The sequence below is a fragment of the Erythrolamprus reginae genome, chromosome 1, assembly GCF_031021105.1.
Source record: "Erythrolamprus reginae isolate rEryReg1 chromosome 1, rEryReg1.hap1, whole genome shotgun sequence".
Taxonomy (NCBI): domain Eukaryota; kingdom Metazoa; phylum Chordata; class Lepidosauria; order Squamata; family Dipsadidae; genus Erythrolamprus; species Erythrolamprus reginae.
Genome location: NC_091950.1, coordinates 140,389,240 through 140,404,575, shown reverse-complemented (window position 1 = coordinate 140,404,575; position 15,336 = coordinate 140,389,240). Strand labels below are relative to the sequence as shown.

The 15,336-nt window shown below is 42.8% G+C and overlaps 1 protein-coding gene across 1 annotated transcript in view; it reads left to right on the top strand.

Annotated features, from left to right (window-relative positions):
* Nucleotides 1-3,482: 3,482 nt before the first annotated feature.
* TMEM132A (transmembrane protein 132A) overlaps nt 3,483-15,336 on the top strand; it is a 32,105-nt gene continuing 20,251 nt past the window's right edge. Inside the window, exon 1 of the mRNA XM_070767404.1 lies at nt 3,483-3,788. Within this exon, the coding sequence (XP_070623505.1) occupies nt 3,719-3,788 (70 nt within the window). The 5' untranslated portion in view covers nt 3,483-3,718. The remainder of the gene's footprint in view (nt 3,789-15,336) is intronic.

Genomic DNA, 15,336 nt, shown 5'->3' with positions numbered 1-15,336 from the left:
GTTGGAGCTGAGCTAGGGCAATGGCTCATGTGCCAGCAGATATGGCTCCGCGTGCCACCTGTGGCACCCGTGCCATAGGTTTGCCATCACTGTTATAGAGGTTATTTGGCACTGTCTTTTTCTGGAAAGTGTGGACTCAAACGTAGGCCCCAAAGTAAATAATTAAGGCTTACTGCAGTCTTTATTAGACAGCACATGCTGGTGGGACTCTCTTTGAAGAACATTGAACAAAGGGAAGCACTATTATTCATACATTTCAAAAAGGCAGGACAGACTAATGCATAAGCAACAGATGATGTAAGCATACACATTCATAAGTGGAGGTTCTCAAGTTACTATAAGTAATGGACTGTTGGTCACTTCCTGTGCCTGTTTCCCTTCAGAAACCAAAAGGGAGGAATAAAGCAGTAAAACATTAAAGCAAAGAGGAGAACATCTCCATAAATCAAGAGCATGGGGCAGTTTGGGAATTCCAGACATAAAAGAAAAATATCTCATTGCAAATATGGGATTGTTCTAATGAGGCTGTGGCCTTGTATCTGTGTATATCAATTTGATTTAATTAATTCCATGCATCTAAGAATTGATTTTCCTCATAGATGTTTTTTACTGATTTCAAAGTCCTGGTATTTCCTAGTGGTCTCTCATTCAACAACTGAGGTTAGTTTATCTTTGTTGTCAGCAGACAATGTGAGTTTATATGATTTAATTAATTTATTTTAATTTAATTGACTTCTATGCTGCCCAATCCCATGGGACTCAGGGCGGCTTACAGCAGTATAAAAACAGTACAAGGGTAAAAAAAGTCAAATACAGTGATACCTTGTCTTACGAACTTAATTGGTTCCGGGAGGAGGTTTGTAAGGTGAAAAGTTTGTAAGACGAAACATTGTTTCCCATAGGAATCAATGGAAAAGTGATTAATGTGTGCAAGCCCAAAATGCAGAAACCCGGAAGCCAGGCCACCACCGCCGAAGGAGGCTTGAGCCTTCCGGTCCGCCCTGCCCCTTCATCATACATGTCATCCTGGGTGAAGCGCTGGGGGGAGGGAGTCAGGAAGGTCCTCCTGCTCCGCCCCCCAGCCAAAAACACAATGGCGGTCTGCTGCTTCCCGCTTGAGCCAGGATGACAGGCAGGGCGAAGCGGCGTGGAGCAAAGGGAGGCTCAAACTGCCGCCGGCCGCACACCTCCGTTGTGTTTTTGGCAGGGGGGAGAGCAGGAGGACCTTCCTGACTCCCTCCCCCCCAGCGTGGCCCAGCTTCCGGGTTTCTGAGTTTTGAGCGTGTATGCATTAATCACTTTTCCATTGATTCCTATGGGAAACAATGTTTCGTCTTACGATCTTTTCACCTTACGAACCTCCACCCGGAACCAATTAAGTTCGTAAGACAAGGTATCACTGTATTCAATATTAAAAAACAGTAAAACCCCATTATAAAACCCAATAAAACTGTCCAATCAAAGCAAACATACCTACCAAATCAATCACACTTCGACCGGGACAAGATGGTAGTATTCACGGCCCCCAGGCCTGCCAGCAAAGCAGCTAAAGCTGATTGAGGTAAAACTGAACAAGGGACTTCCCAACTTACCTTAATTGTATCAACTCTCAGTTGAAACTACTGAAAGGGATCCTATCTATTGTTAACTTAAGTGAATGAGCAGCTTTCCCCCTATCTGCTGACTCCTAGAATTAAAAAGTCAGTTAAAACACTCAGGTTATTGAATTGAAGAATTTCCTGACTTCCATTGTATGACGTTTTTTGTTGTTGATAGTTGTGAAGTGGTGTCCCACCCCATGAACAACATTCCTCCAGCCTTCCTGTCCTCTACCATCCCCCATAGTCTATTTAAGCTCTCACCAAGACTGCTTCAGTGATTTATTTATTTGTTTGTTTGTTTGTTTTGTCCACTACACAATAATACACAATAATAATAGAGGATAAATACGAGTAGAATGTATCAAAGAGAGTATAGAAGAGAAATATAGGAGTAAAATATAACTAGAGAGAATAGCAACTTCCTTCTCATTATGTGGCCAAAGTATTTGAGTTTCATCTTCAGCATCTGGCCTTCTAAAGAGTAGTCAGCATTGATCTCCTCTAGGACTGACCGGTTTGATTGCTTTGGAGTCTAGGTGACTTGCAGGGGTCTTCTCCAGCACCATAGTTCAAAGGCCTCAATTCTTTGGCGCTCAGCCTTTCTTATGGTCCAACTTTTTAGTGTTGTTTTAGTGAGCCATTTTTAATTCCCCCAGATCTTTTTGACTAACATAATGTTTTATCATGAAGCCAGTCCATTGCCTTTGGTTTAACTAACCATAATTTAGGATGTTACCTGAAACATTGTCACTGTTAAATATGCAATTTTTAAAAAACGAATACCGTATTTTGTAAAAAAAATCAAAAGAAAGAACAACAATAACCCAGTAATATAGGGGTCAGTTGCGGACTGGCATGTTAACTCTCCAATAAGTTCTGATCCTGATTAAAGTGCATACAAGGAAGGAAATCATAGAAGGGAAATAAAACCAATGAATTATTAGGAATTGCTACAGACCAGTCTCATCTAACTTAATGCCTTCCAGATGTATTGAGATTCATAATACATAATCCATGTTTGAGACTGCCTTCTACCACATAGTTCCCAGCAACCGATAAGGGCCCACAGAATTGGTCTTTGTGTCCCGTCAGCTAAACATTGTTGGTTGGCGGATCTGTGGGGAGGGCCTTCTCTGTGGTTGCTCCGACCCACTGGAACCAGCTACCTCCTGAGATCCGGACTGCCCTCACCCTACTGGCCTTCTAGAAAGCTGTAAAGACCTGGCTTTTCCAGCAGGCCCGGGGGGGCCATCGATCTGATGGCGTACCATCGAGCTCTGGCCATAAATGGTATTTCCAAATTTCACTGCACTCGATTTGGAACACAAGCAGTTTTGCAAAGGAGAGCTCGGGTCCATTGTTGTTATTGTTGTTCAGTCATTCTGTCACTTCTGATTCTTTGTGACAGAGGGCATCCTCACTTGGGTAGAAACGATTATTGTCAGTAAAGTCCTCTTTCAATTCTTGCAAGCTCCTGCTTAGGAGGAGAGAGAAAGAGAGAGAGAGAGATCTGCTGGGTTAGAGTTAGGCAAACCCCCGACTACAACCATTCATACGGATTTATGTTTGTGCATGTGTTTGAGAGATATTTATTGTTGGATTGAGCACTTTCCCATTGTGCCTTTCCTTTTTTTCTTTTATCATAAGTGCTTTTTTTTCATAGATCCGGCTCTCTTCTTTACTTTCTCTCTTCTTTTCTGCCGAGGCCTCTCCTGGCTTCAACCGCGATCAATTCCTGCCCAAACCGACGGCCTCGTCCCGGGGAAGGCTGGACGCTCAGGTCAACTCGGCTGTCGACCGAGGAGTTCTAGGACCCAGCAGGCATCCGGGCAGAGGAGCGGAGCCCATGTGCTCCGCTCCCCTCCTCCTCCGCCCGCCTATCTCTATTGTCTGAGCAGCCTGGCGGCGGCAGCAACCACCTACAGCTTCGGCAACTCTCCGGCCGGGCTGCGTTGCGCGAGGGGCGGACGCGCACCGACCAGGCGCTTGCCCGTAGCCGAGTTTTCTGCAGCCGCGCCGGGCAACTCGGGCCCGGCGGGGATGGACCTGCGTCCTGCAGCGGCGCCAGCGGGCATCTGAGGGGGAAGGGAGAGAGAGGCGGGTCGGGTCCGGCAGAAATGGGCTCCCGCCGCGCTGCCCCGGGGCTCTGGCTGGTCTTGGCGGTTCTTTTCCTGACCGCTCCCCGAGGTGAGTCCTGGTTTTGTTGGTCTGGTTGGAAAAACTAACTTCCCCAGCTCGGTTCCTAATCTTAAGGGAGACGAATCCGATCCTTCCCCGGAAAGGTCTCTGAGTTCGGATAAGTGTGTGTGGCTGTGTGTGTGCAAAGGAGTGAAGTCTGTTGTTCTGACGGGAATCCGCCAATTCCGGTCTTCGGAACTCGGTCACCTCTCGAGACTTGTTGGGGAAGGGAATCCCTCCGAAAACTACCCCGCGTTCCCGGGTGATCACCATGGAAACGCTGAAACCCGTGTGTGTGTGTGTGTGTGTGTGTGTGTGTGTGTGTGTGTGTGTGTGTGTGTGTGTGTGTGTGTGTAGACCGAGCATCTGGGGCTCGCCGCCGTGGGCTCCCCCTCTCGGACTCTGAGGCACAGACCATAAAAAAGGTGCCCTCCGGCTGTTTTTGCCAAAGCCCGGAGGTTTCCTCCTCCACGGCGTTTGTTTGTTTTTTCCTCAGATGGGACCTCCCCCCATTCTCGCAAAATCTGTCCATGCCCAGATGCTGCGGGATTTAGAATCCCCACGCAAGTTCCCGCCACCTTCTTTAACCTGCCAGTGGCGGGTTTTCCTCAGAGAGCTGTCGAGAGCTTGGGAGATGCAACTCCCTCCCTCCCATCCCCTCACACCAGCAGGGCAGGGTTTAAAATTTACCTTGAAAGGCAAAGGAGCCGTTTGGGAGCTCTTAGGATTCAATTAGCTTCGTTAGTCCACGCCTTCCTCCCTTCCCCCTCCTCGCCCCCCCCTTCCAGCAGCGCAGGGTCAATCCCTGAGGAGATATTTCCCCCCTCCCGGTCTCGAAGAAGGGAAAGGGACTCTGCTTCCCTCGGGAAATAAAATTCCCTAGGAAAGCAAATCCAGCTGCGCCCTTCCTTGGAAATAGCCTCCTGAGAGGGGCAGCATACAAGTCTAATAAATTATTATTATTATTATTATTATTATTATTATTATTATTATTATTATTATTATTATTGTTATTGTTATTATTATTCCTGCTCCCCGAAAATACTCCCTCCAATTCTCCCAACTGGCTGAAAAACTCAGGAAAGATGGCTTAGAAAAGCTCTTCAAATATGATGGTTGTGGACCTACTTGCTCCTCTCTGACTTCTCTCCTGGCATTCTTTTTCAAAGCAATCCAGAAAAATAAATCAATCAGTCCGGATCCTTCTTATTTATATTTACAGCTCTTCTAGCGAGGATAAGTAGTTACCCATGTTTATGTTTTAAGAATTAAGGCAATTAAGACCCTCTGGGCAAAAGCAGCCTTCCTTCCCTGCCACACCTCCCACAGAGGTATTGGACTACAATATTAACCTTCCCTGGCTAACATGACCATTGAGCATTAAAGTTCACACATGGGAGAGATACAGAGGCTACTTGCTACCCTTTATTTGGTTCTCTTGTGGTATAAATTGTTATAAGAGCCTAAAAGCCAAACAAGCAATGGTTCCTGGATTCTCACTACAGTCTTAATTGATTTCTGAGCCCTCTCTGAAGTCATATAAACAAAAGATATATAGCCACCCTGGATCCCTTAATGCCAACGATCAGGATTACATCAGAATATAGTTGCCTCACTAATATTGAAAAATTAAAAATATATGGAAATGTTTTCCAGTAATATTCTCAGCATAATTTCTGCACATTTTCCAAACCGTAGATTTATACCCTATGTGGTTTGAATTAAAGACATTTTGGGGGGGTAAGAGCTATTGGGTCCATTTTATAGTAATCAATCCTCCTGGTTCTTTTCTTAAACGTAAGCTTATAAGCTAAGCAGGAAAGTTTTAGTGTTGCCTGAAACCTTGAAGAGGGTGGGGAGAGAGGGGTATACTTGCCTGTAATACCTGATTTTGCTGTGACTGTGAAACAGAGAGCTATTTCACCAAAGGAAATTGCGTTGTGTAAGATGACACCTGAAAGGTTTTCCCTTATGGCCAACAGAGGAGGAGAGAAAACAGGCATGTTGTGAGAGATGGATCCAAAATCTATGGCAAAGGAGACACTCCATTCTTAACATGAACTGGAAGCCTGTGGCTGGATCACCATGTCAAGTTGACGAGGGGAAAATAGATGAAGAAACATCTATTAGCATAGAAGGGAGGAGAGGTGTCAGAGGTCACAGCCCAGGGGAGGAAGAAACCAGATTGGTAAGGAGTCCCTTGCTCCTTCCCTGTCATCCCTCTTTCTGGGACCTAACAGGGCAGGGAGTGATGTCATGGTATCTCTCAACCATCTGCTGCTTCTTCAGAAGGAAATCCTGAAACACAGAATCTCAGGGAGCTTTGATAAACGGTGCCCATGGGGTTCAGTATCTTTTAATGGACTGATTGTTCTCTAGATGGACGGGGTGTATTTGTTTGCTGCTCTGGCTTCACATCAGACAGAGGAGCAGGTGGAGATAGCAAAAGATGTTGTTTGATGGAGGTTCCATTATAACCATTGATACAGATTTATGTGTGTGCATGTGTGTGAGAGATATTTATTGTTGAACTGAGCACTTTCCCATTGTGCCTCTGGCCATTAACCTAAATATAATACTATACAGTGAAATCTGGATTCTTTCTTATCTTTGCTCATCTGGCAGAAATTGGGGATAGGATCATATAGACAGCCAGTTTAACGCCTGATATTTCTATGGTCAAAAATTGAGTGATGTAATTTATATTAATAGCCACACCATTTTGGGGAATACGTCTCCTGCAACAGTTTAGGAAGCTGAAAATGCTGTTTAGGATTTAGTCTAATATTTCTAGTTTTCAGAAAATAAAGGCATAAAAACGTTTGGATATGTTTCACCTTTGAAAATTGGGGAAGAAATTCTTCCTAATTTTTTTTGAGCCAAGATGTCACATTTATAGCAGTGCTGGATGCTAGAAGAGAGGGAATGTCAGCTTTTATTCAGGAATACAAAACCCTCAGATGAGCTATAATTTGGCAATCTGGCATTTTGTCTCTAATATGGATTGACCAAATGTCTTGGGATTCCCACAAGCATCACCAATGCCCAGTCTCTAGTATTAAGACATACACCATATCTGATCTAAAGCTAATGCATAGATATCAAGGCTATAGTAGTCGCCAATGATAACCTCAGCTTTAATGACTTTTTAATCAGGCTAATACTTAGTTCCTTGAAAGAAGCCTCTTATTCTCAGGTTGGCTTTTTAACTGATTTTAACACTAGTGTCCAGCTGAGGTGATGCTAACACACACCTGCCTACCTGAGTTTCTGAATATGTCAGGGGTTGTCATGCAGAGATTTTTATTTCTCCTCAGACCTGAGGGAACCTAAGTAGTTGAAAATTGCAGGGAGGTAGTCTTTGACTGTAGGAAAACCTTTCTGAAAATATAAAATGTTAAGCAGTAGAACAAACTGTTTGATCTGGCAAGATCACTTCAATGGAAGGCATTTTAAAAAGACTAAATGATCAAGTATCATGGATGGTGCAGCTATATCTTCTATTATAGATCTCTTGTCAAGCAATGGATAGGAATAAATAAGTCCTAATTTTCATTCCAGCAGTATGATTCTATTATTCTACTCCTAAACTGGGAAAACATAGAAAAGCATCAATTTAGTGGTTTGGAAGATAGTTCCAAATAAATGTAAGTCTACATTGTATTGGTCTGTACTTTTCCATTTCAAGGGACAGTAGCTGCGGTGGATCAATAGCATAAAGTACTTAAACATGGAAGTGATGTGGTGTAATGAGAATAACTCATTTATGGACTACAATTTTGCACTTGGGCTTGTACCACATCTGAAGTTTGCCATAAATCTTTCACATATTATAACTTGCCCTTTTTCTGTTAAGAAACCCCTTTTAATTGTTCATGTCCATGGAAAACAACTCTAATGGTTATGCATTGTTTGGTGCTATCCAAGAAGTGACATTGAAAAAGGCAGTAGACTTTATATGATGGAGTATATAATAATACCACATTTATTTTGTATGCCATTTAGTTTTATAATTTTGTTATTCACACACATAGAATAATAACAGAGTTGAAAGGGATCCTTGAAGTCTTCTAGTCCAACCCTCTGCTCAAGCAGGAGATCCTATACCATTTCAAAGAAACTGTTGTCTAATCTCTTCTGTTATAAAAATATTCCCAAAAAAAAGGAACACAGACAAACCAGAAACAAAAAATCTTACTTTGAGATTCAGAGGTTTATTTCATGAGCAATTTGGAACATGAACAGCCATCACAACACAACTTATATCAATAAACCTTTGCAAAGAAATCCATTGACATAGCTGAATCAAGCAAGGAGTAGCTACTGCCAGAGGCCCTGAACTCACCCCAAGACATCCTCTTTATACTTTTCTGCATGCACTTCACAATTTACTTCCTTGTTCTGTCTTAGTGACAGACAATCTCCACATATACCTGTGTACATCTCAAACCTCTATCCTTTGTCTAATTTCAGTTCCCTATTTCTTATAGTTTCAATGTTCCAATTTCAAATACATCTCAAAACTACATACTTTGCAAAATCACATTTCAGAGCAACAGAATTACAAATAGTTCTGATACACTTTGCAATCTTTCTGTCTAAAAATTTGGCTCATGTAAATTTTAGGGCCTACTATCCTTTTGAGACACATATAATCACACCCCAGTTTTCCTCCTCTCACACTTCTTTAAAATCTTCAGGGGAGAAGCACCCACAATTTCTGAAGGCAACCAGTTCCACTGATTAATTGTTGAATTTGCAAGAGAGTGTTGTTCAGTGAAGCAGTGAATCCTTCTTTGTTTTGCCCACTTCAATTCTCAAATCCTGGATTCTGCTAATACGTTCATGCCTGCAGTTAGTGTTGCAATATGACCCTTGAAGGATGTTGTATTTTCGTTCTTACAGTGAAAGACCAAGTGGGATGCTGGATTTTAAGCAGGGAAGGTCTGATACACATCTCCACCCAATCATGGAGCTCAGTATTCTATTAGGCAGAGAATTATCTTTCACATGACCCTACTTTATAGTTGTATTTTGGGAATGAATTAGAAAAATCTTGTGTATTTTTGGAAAAGAAAAGAAGCATCAGTGATAAAGAAGTACAATTTTGGCAGAGCAATTTGGCTTCCTAGAAAATGATATTTGGGGTACAGTTGAATACCAATTGCCTTTTGAAATTATCTGATGAATTTGTGGATAGAGAATTGGGCTAAATTATTATCTCCAGAGGAAGAATAATTTTTCTATCTTTTTTTCAAGAGAAAGATTATCCCTTAGTGGTGATAGCTGCAACACTCCACAAAAGCTCTGTTTTAGAATGTCTTCCTAATGTCTTCTCATTGTATGTAATGGAAGCATTGGAAGCCCAGCAAGCTACAGATTGCTGAAGAGAAGGTAGTGCAGCAAAACTAGTTATTCTCACATAATCTATGGCCAAATTGTAATTAAATAGGTCAAGCACACCACACTCCAACGATTAGAATTGGATAGAAGCATTAGATTTCAACTCCGCAAATTACCAGCATGCTTGGGACTTCGGGATGGCGAGGATCATGTTGTTCTGCAAATATTAATCACTTTGTAACTGCAGAATGCGGCCGCGAGAGCAATCATGGGCTTCCCTAGGTATGCCTATGTTTCATCAACACTCCGCGGCCTGCACTGGCTGCCGATCAATTTCCGGTCACAATTCAAAGTGTTGGTAATGACCTGTAAAGCCCTACATGGCATCGGACCAGAATACCTACGAGACCGCCTTCTGCCGCACGAATCCCAGCAGCCGATTTGGTCCCACAGAGTTGGCCTTCTCCAGGTCCCATCGACTAAACAATGTCGGTTGGTGGGGCCCAGAGAAAGAGCCTTCTCTGTGATGGCCCCGGCCCTCTGGAATCAACTCCCTCCAGAGATTCGAACAGCCCCCACCCTCCTCGCCTTCCGTACAATGCTGAAGACTCACCTTTGTCGCCAGGCGTGGGGATGATCATCTCCCCCCTTCGTTGTTTCTCTGACCTCTGTAGTATGATTAATTGGGTTGAGTGTGTACGAGTGCGTAGTTGTGATTTTATGATATTGATTATTTTATATTAATGTTTTTTTAATTGACTTTTTAAATTTTAATATTAGATTTGTAATGTATTGTATTATTGTTATATTGTGAGCTGCCCCGAGTCTTCGGAGAGGGGCAGCATACAAATCTAATAAATAATAATAAATAATAATAATAACTATCCCCTGCCCAGGCAGCAGCCCAGAATGACTTGACCATTAGATAGGATCCAGGTTTTATTTGGCTTATGATATCTGAGCTTCAAAATTCTGGACACCACTAGATTTATTTATTTATTATTTGTTTATTAATTATATTTATATGCCATCCAATTCCCGAAGGACTCGGGGCGGCTTTCCAACAAATAAAAACAATTTCTAAAACAGTATAAAACATTCTAAACTGTATAAAACAATTCCTAAAACAGTATAAACATTCATTAGTAAAACATCATTTAAAGCACGTATACAGTACTCTCTCAGTCATTCATCAGTCATGGCCAGATGTCTCAATCATCAACGGGAACAGTCAGGTCTTTACAGCTTTGTGGAAGGCTGGTAAGATAGGGAGGGTACGAACCTCTGGAGGCAGTTGGTTCCATAGGGATCAGGGATTCCTAAACTTTTTGCCTCTCTCAAAATCCAGACAACCAAATAAAATGGATAACAATATTTTTCCATAAACCATCTACAGTACCTCATATATACGTATTCTCTACATGTGGCTGTTTCACTGCTAGGAAAATGCTATCTTTTGCCAGAACTGTAATTCGCAGAGTACTTCATTAGATTTCAGTTAATTAAAACAACGTCCTTATCAGTTCAAACATTGTTGGAAGCTGGAATCATGCCAAAACTCAAGTCTAGTTGAATATTACTGTTCCAAATAATTGAGGGGAGGGAATAGAAACCCTCCAAGAAACTCCTATTAATCCTTTGCGCATCCTGAAGAAATAAAATGGCTGCTTTGAACAGAAAAGCCAAATGAAACTAAAGTGTTCATCGGAAAAGGAGGAGAACGGGATTATCAAGCAGATAGTCAGCAAAGCCAGGGCTAGTAGCTTTGGACTGCAAACATTTGGAGATCATTTGATAAACTCATTGTTATCAAATGTCAAACTCTTAGGTTTACCTGCTCAGATCTGGGAGTTTTAAGTAGAGTTTTTATGTATGATTCGATTGTGTGCTTGTTTTTTATATATTGGGGTTTCTTTTCTTTTTTCTTTTTTGGACTTTTTAACCTAAAACTGTAATTTAGATTGCTAAATATTAGATTTGTTACTATGTACTGTTTTTTACCATTGTTGTGAGCCGCCCCAAGTCTGCCGAGATGGCGGCATATAAATCCAATAAATCTAATCTAAATCTAATCTAGAGACAGCTAGTGATTGTTGATAAAACAGAATTTACTCTGGCAGAGTTACCTGCAGAAAGTCCTTAACCTGATCAACAATCATATTTTGACTGACACTTTTTATTATGCAGCCTACAAAGTAAAACATAGTTCAAGATGACACAAACTGAGCACTACAGTGGTTTTCTTTTATTTTTGTCTTTACCATCAATTAGTTAGAGATGAATCAGAGTCAACTTTCTATTTGTTTAAAATAACCAATCTTGTCTTCTCAAAGCAATTTAGATGATTGCAAAGCATTCATCGAAGGCAGAGAATTTGAATGAAAAAATTGTTGAAATAATTCAAATTAAAAGAAAAAGAAAAAGCAGAATAAAAACCTATCAATATTTTTTTTAAACTAAACAGGATCAACTGTGTCTTCAGAATTTTGCTTTGTTTTGTTTTTAAAGAGGACATTTAGGAGACCTTTCCCTATATCCATTAGTGCAGCACTTATTGATGAGCTAAAGATAATCTTGATAGTCTTTTGTGGCCAAAATAATGCCGAAAGGCCATCATCAAATTGGGCACAACAAAATTTCTTATGGGAATGCCTTTTTTTCAGGAGTTAAATTTTGTATGTAAGCTATTCTTGCTGCATTAAACCTAAACATAAGCTTAAAACTTCACTGACAGTCATTTTGTTTGGAACAAAGTGAGAGACCATACCTCCACTTGCTAACAAAATTCAGCATGACAATTTTGGGGAAATTCTGCGGGTTACAAAAAAGGGTGGGTGGATGGGAGATGCTAATAATTTCCATGGAAAACTAACTGAAGATTTTAGAGATAGAGAAGGAGGTGGAGGTATGAAAGTGTAAAGGGCAAAGTTGAAATTGGTGTTTCCCTTTTGTAAACCAGCTGTTAAGCCATAGTGCTCTGTTTGGGGAGAGTGCTCTATTCTGTTCTGGGAGAGGGATTGAGGAGTCCTAATGGACAACTAAAATATGAGCCAGCAAAGTATCACAGAAAAAAAGCCAATGAAGACTTAGGCTGCACTAACAAAGGGAATGGACCTACCCTGTTTCCCCGATAGTAAGACACCCCTGATTGTAAGACGTATCGGGGGTTTCAGGGGGGTCGGCTAATATAAGCCGTACCCTGAAAGTAAGACATATGTCTTACTTTCAGGGAAACACGGGGGTATTGCCGGGGGGGAGCCCGATGACGTCGCTTCCAAGCTCCCCGCGCGCCCCTCGCCTTCGCCTCGCCGCGGCGCCACCGCCTCTTCCCCGGCTTGGCAAAGCGAAGGACGGCGCTGGTCTGAAGCGAGCCGAGTGGGCGGCGGCTTGCAGCGAAGGCGCTCGTCCCAGCAACCAAGTCCTGCCAAGGCTCGGCTGCAAGCGGCCATCGAGGCCGACCGGCTCCGAGGCGAGCAGCCGGAGCTGCACCCTCCTTCGCCCGCCTCCTTTCCAGCAGGCAGGTGGGGCTGCCCAACTGCGCAGAGCGGCTCCTCCCCTCCAGACACATGCTTCCCCGACACGCGTCTGCGGCTCCACGCGTGCACGCCGCTTGGAGCCCTGAGGTTGAACTTGGAAAAAGGCTCACGAGGCTCTTGTCCCGCGGCTGCCCTTCTGGACTCTGGGGAGATGCCTTCAGGAACGCGACCCTTTCAATTTTTTTCCAATGTAAGACATACCCCGAAAGTAAGACGTAGTGGGGCTTTTGGGGGTAAAAAGAAAGTAAGACACTGTCTTACTTTCGGGGAAACACGGTATATCCTGTGAAGTGATAGTATTGCTTTATAATGTCTTGGTAAAACCACACTATTTTGGTCGCCACAATATATAAAAGATGTTGAGACTCTAGAAAGAGTTCAGAGGAGAGCAACAAAGATGATTAGGGAACTGGAGGCTAAAAGATATGAAAAAGAGTTGCAATAACTTGTTTTAGTCTAATAAAGAGAAAGACTACAGATTACACGACAGCAGTCTTTCAATATCTCAGAGGCTGCCACAAGGTAGAAGGAGTCAACCTATTTTCCAAAGCATTTGCAGGCAGGACAAAAAACAATGGATGAAAACTTATCAAAAGGAGATCAAACTTAGATCTAAGGAGAAATTTCTTCACAGAGAGAACAATTAACCTGTAGAAGAGCTTGCCTTCAGAAGTTGTGGATGCATCATAACTGGAGTTTTTACATGGTATAAGGCCGTGATGGTGAACCTATGGCACATGTGCCACAGATGGCACGCGGAGCCATATCGGAGGGCAAGCATGGCATTGCCCTATGTCAGCTGCAGTATACATGCGCGTGCTAACCAGCTGATTTTCGGCCTTGGGAAAGGTCATTTTGTCCTCCGGAAGCTTCAGGGAAATTTCAATTCAATTCAATTTATTAGATTTGTATGCCGCCCCTCTCCAAAAACTCGGGGTGACTCACAGAATAAGTATAAAACAAAGCATGTAGAACAAATCTAATATATTTTAAAAGTACAACTAAAAACCCTATACAGTATAACACTTAGTCAGACAATCCAACCCAATCACACCATACATCATATTTATTGGTCAGAGGGGCAAGGTCTAATTGCCCCTAAGCCTGGTGACATAGATGGGTCTTAAGACTCTTGCGGAAGGCAAGGAGGGTGGGGGCAGTACGAATCTCTGGGAGGAGCTGGTTCCAGGGGGCCGGAGCCCCTACAGAGAAGGCTCTTCCCCTAGGCCCCATAAAATGACATTTCTGGTTCACAGGACCTGGAGAAGGCCAACTCTGTGGGACCTAACCGGCTGCAGGGATTTATGAGGCAGAAGGCGGTCCCGTAAGTAGCCTGGCCCCATGCCATGTAGGGCTTTATAGGACATTGCCAACAATCCTACTGAAGCCCCGGAGTGCAAAAAACAGCCCCAAGTGCAAACCGGAAGTCCGTTTTTCCGAATTTCCTGTTTGCCCATTTGGCAGTTTTTCCCCCATCATAGGCTTCAGTGAGGCCTGTGCGCATGTGCTAGCACAAGCACACACCTCCATTTAGCATGCAGACCAAAAAAGGTTCAGCATCACTGTTATAGGGTCTTCTGATTGAGCAGGGATTAGATATCTTCTAATTCTGTTGTTCTGTTACTCTGCTCTTATGTCATACAGAATATTCATGGATAACAGGAACCCTTTCTTTAAATCTCAAGATATAATTGCTGCTGTATTCAGGGTTATCTAAAGCAGTGTTTCCCAACCTTGGCAACTTGAAGATACAGTGGAACCCCGACATAAGAGCTGCTCTACTTAAGAGCAACTCGAGATAAGAGCTGGGAGGGGAGAGATATTTTTGTTCTACTTACAAGCCCAAATTCGAGATACAAGCGCCAAGGAGCTGTCTCCTGAAGCCAAACGCTAACTTCCGCGTTCGGCTTCAGGAGACAGCTGCGAAGCGGTGCGCATGTTTTAAAAGGTTGCAGCCGGCCTGGGGGGCTCGGGGGGGGGTGCTTGCAGCTTTCTTTCTTGCTCTTTTTCTTTCTCTCTTTTACCTTCCCTTCCTCTATTTCTTCTTTTCTTTCTCCTTCCCACCTTCTTCCCTCCCTCCCTCCCTTCACTCATTCCTCTCTTACTCTCCCCTTTCATAAGTTTCCTTGCTTCCTTCCTCTGTTCCTGTCCCTTCCCCCTTTCTTTCTTTCTTTCTTTCTTTCTTTCTTGCTCTTTTTCTTTCTCTCTTTTACCTTCCCTTCCTCTATTTCTTCTTTTCTTTCTCCTTCCCACCTTCTTCCCTCCCTCCCTCCCTTCACTCATTCCTCTCTTACTCTCCCCTTTCATAAGTTTCCTTCCTTCCTTCCTCTGTTCCTGTCCCTTCCCTCTTTCCTTCCTTCCTTCCCACCCTCCGTCCATTCATTCACCCATTCCTCTCTTGATCGCTTAAAGCCGGTCCCTGGTGCAAAAAGGGTTGGGGACCTCTGTCCTACAGGATTGGGTGGCAGAGAAGTTGAACATATGTAAATTTAAAAGTTTAAGAAAGTTTACAAGTTAAGTGAAAGAAACTTCATTATTCATTTATATGTACATGTACATTTCTTCATTAAAAACATGTCTTTCTGCATAATTTAGACTAACTTTGTGAGTTTTTTGAGGGCTGGAACCAATTAAAATTATTTACATTAATTCCTATGGGGAAAAGTCGTTCGAGATAA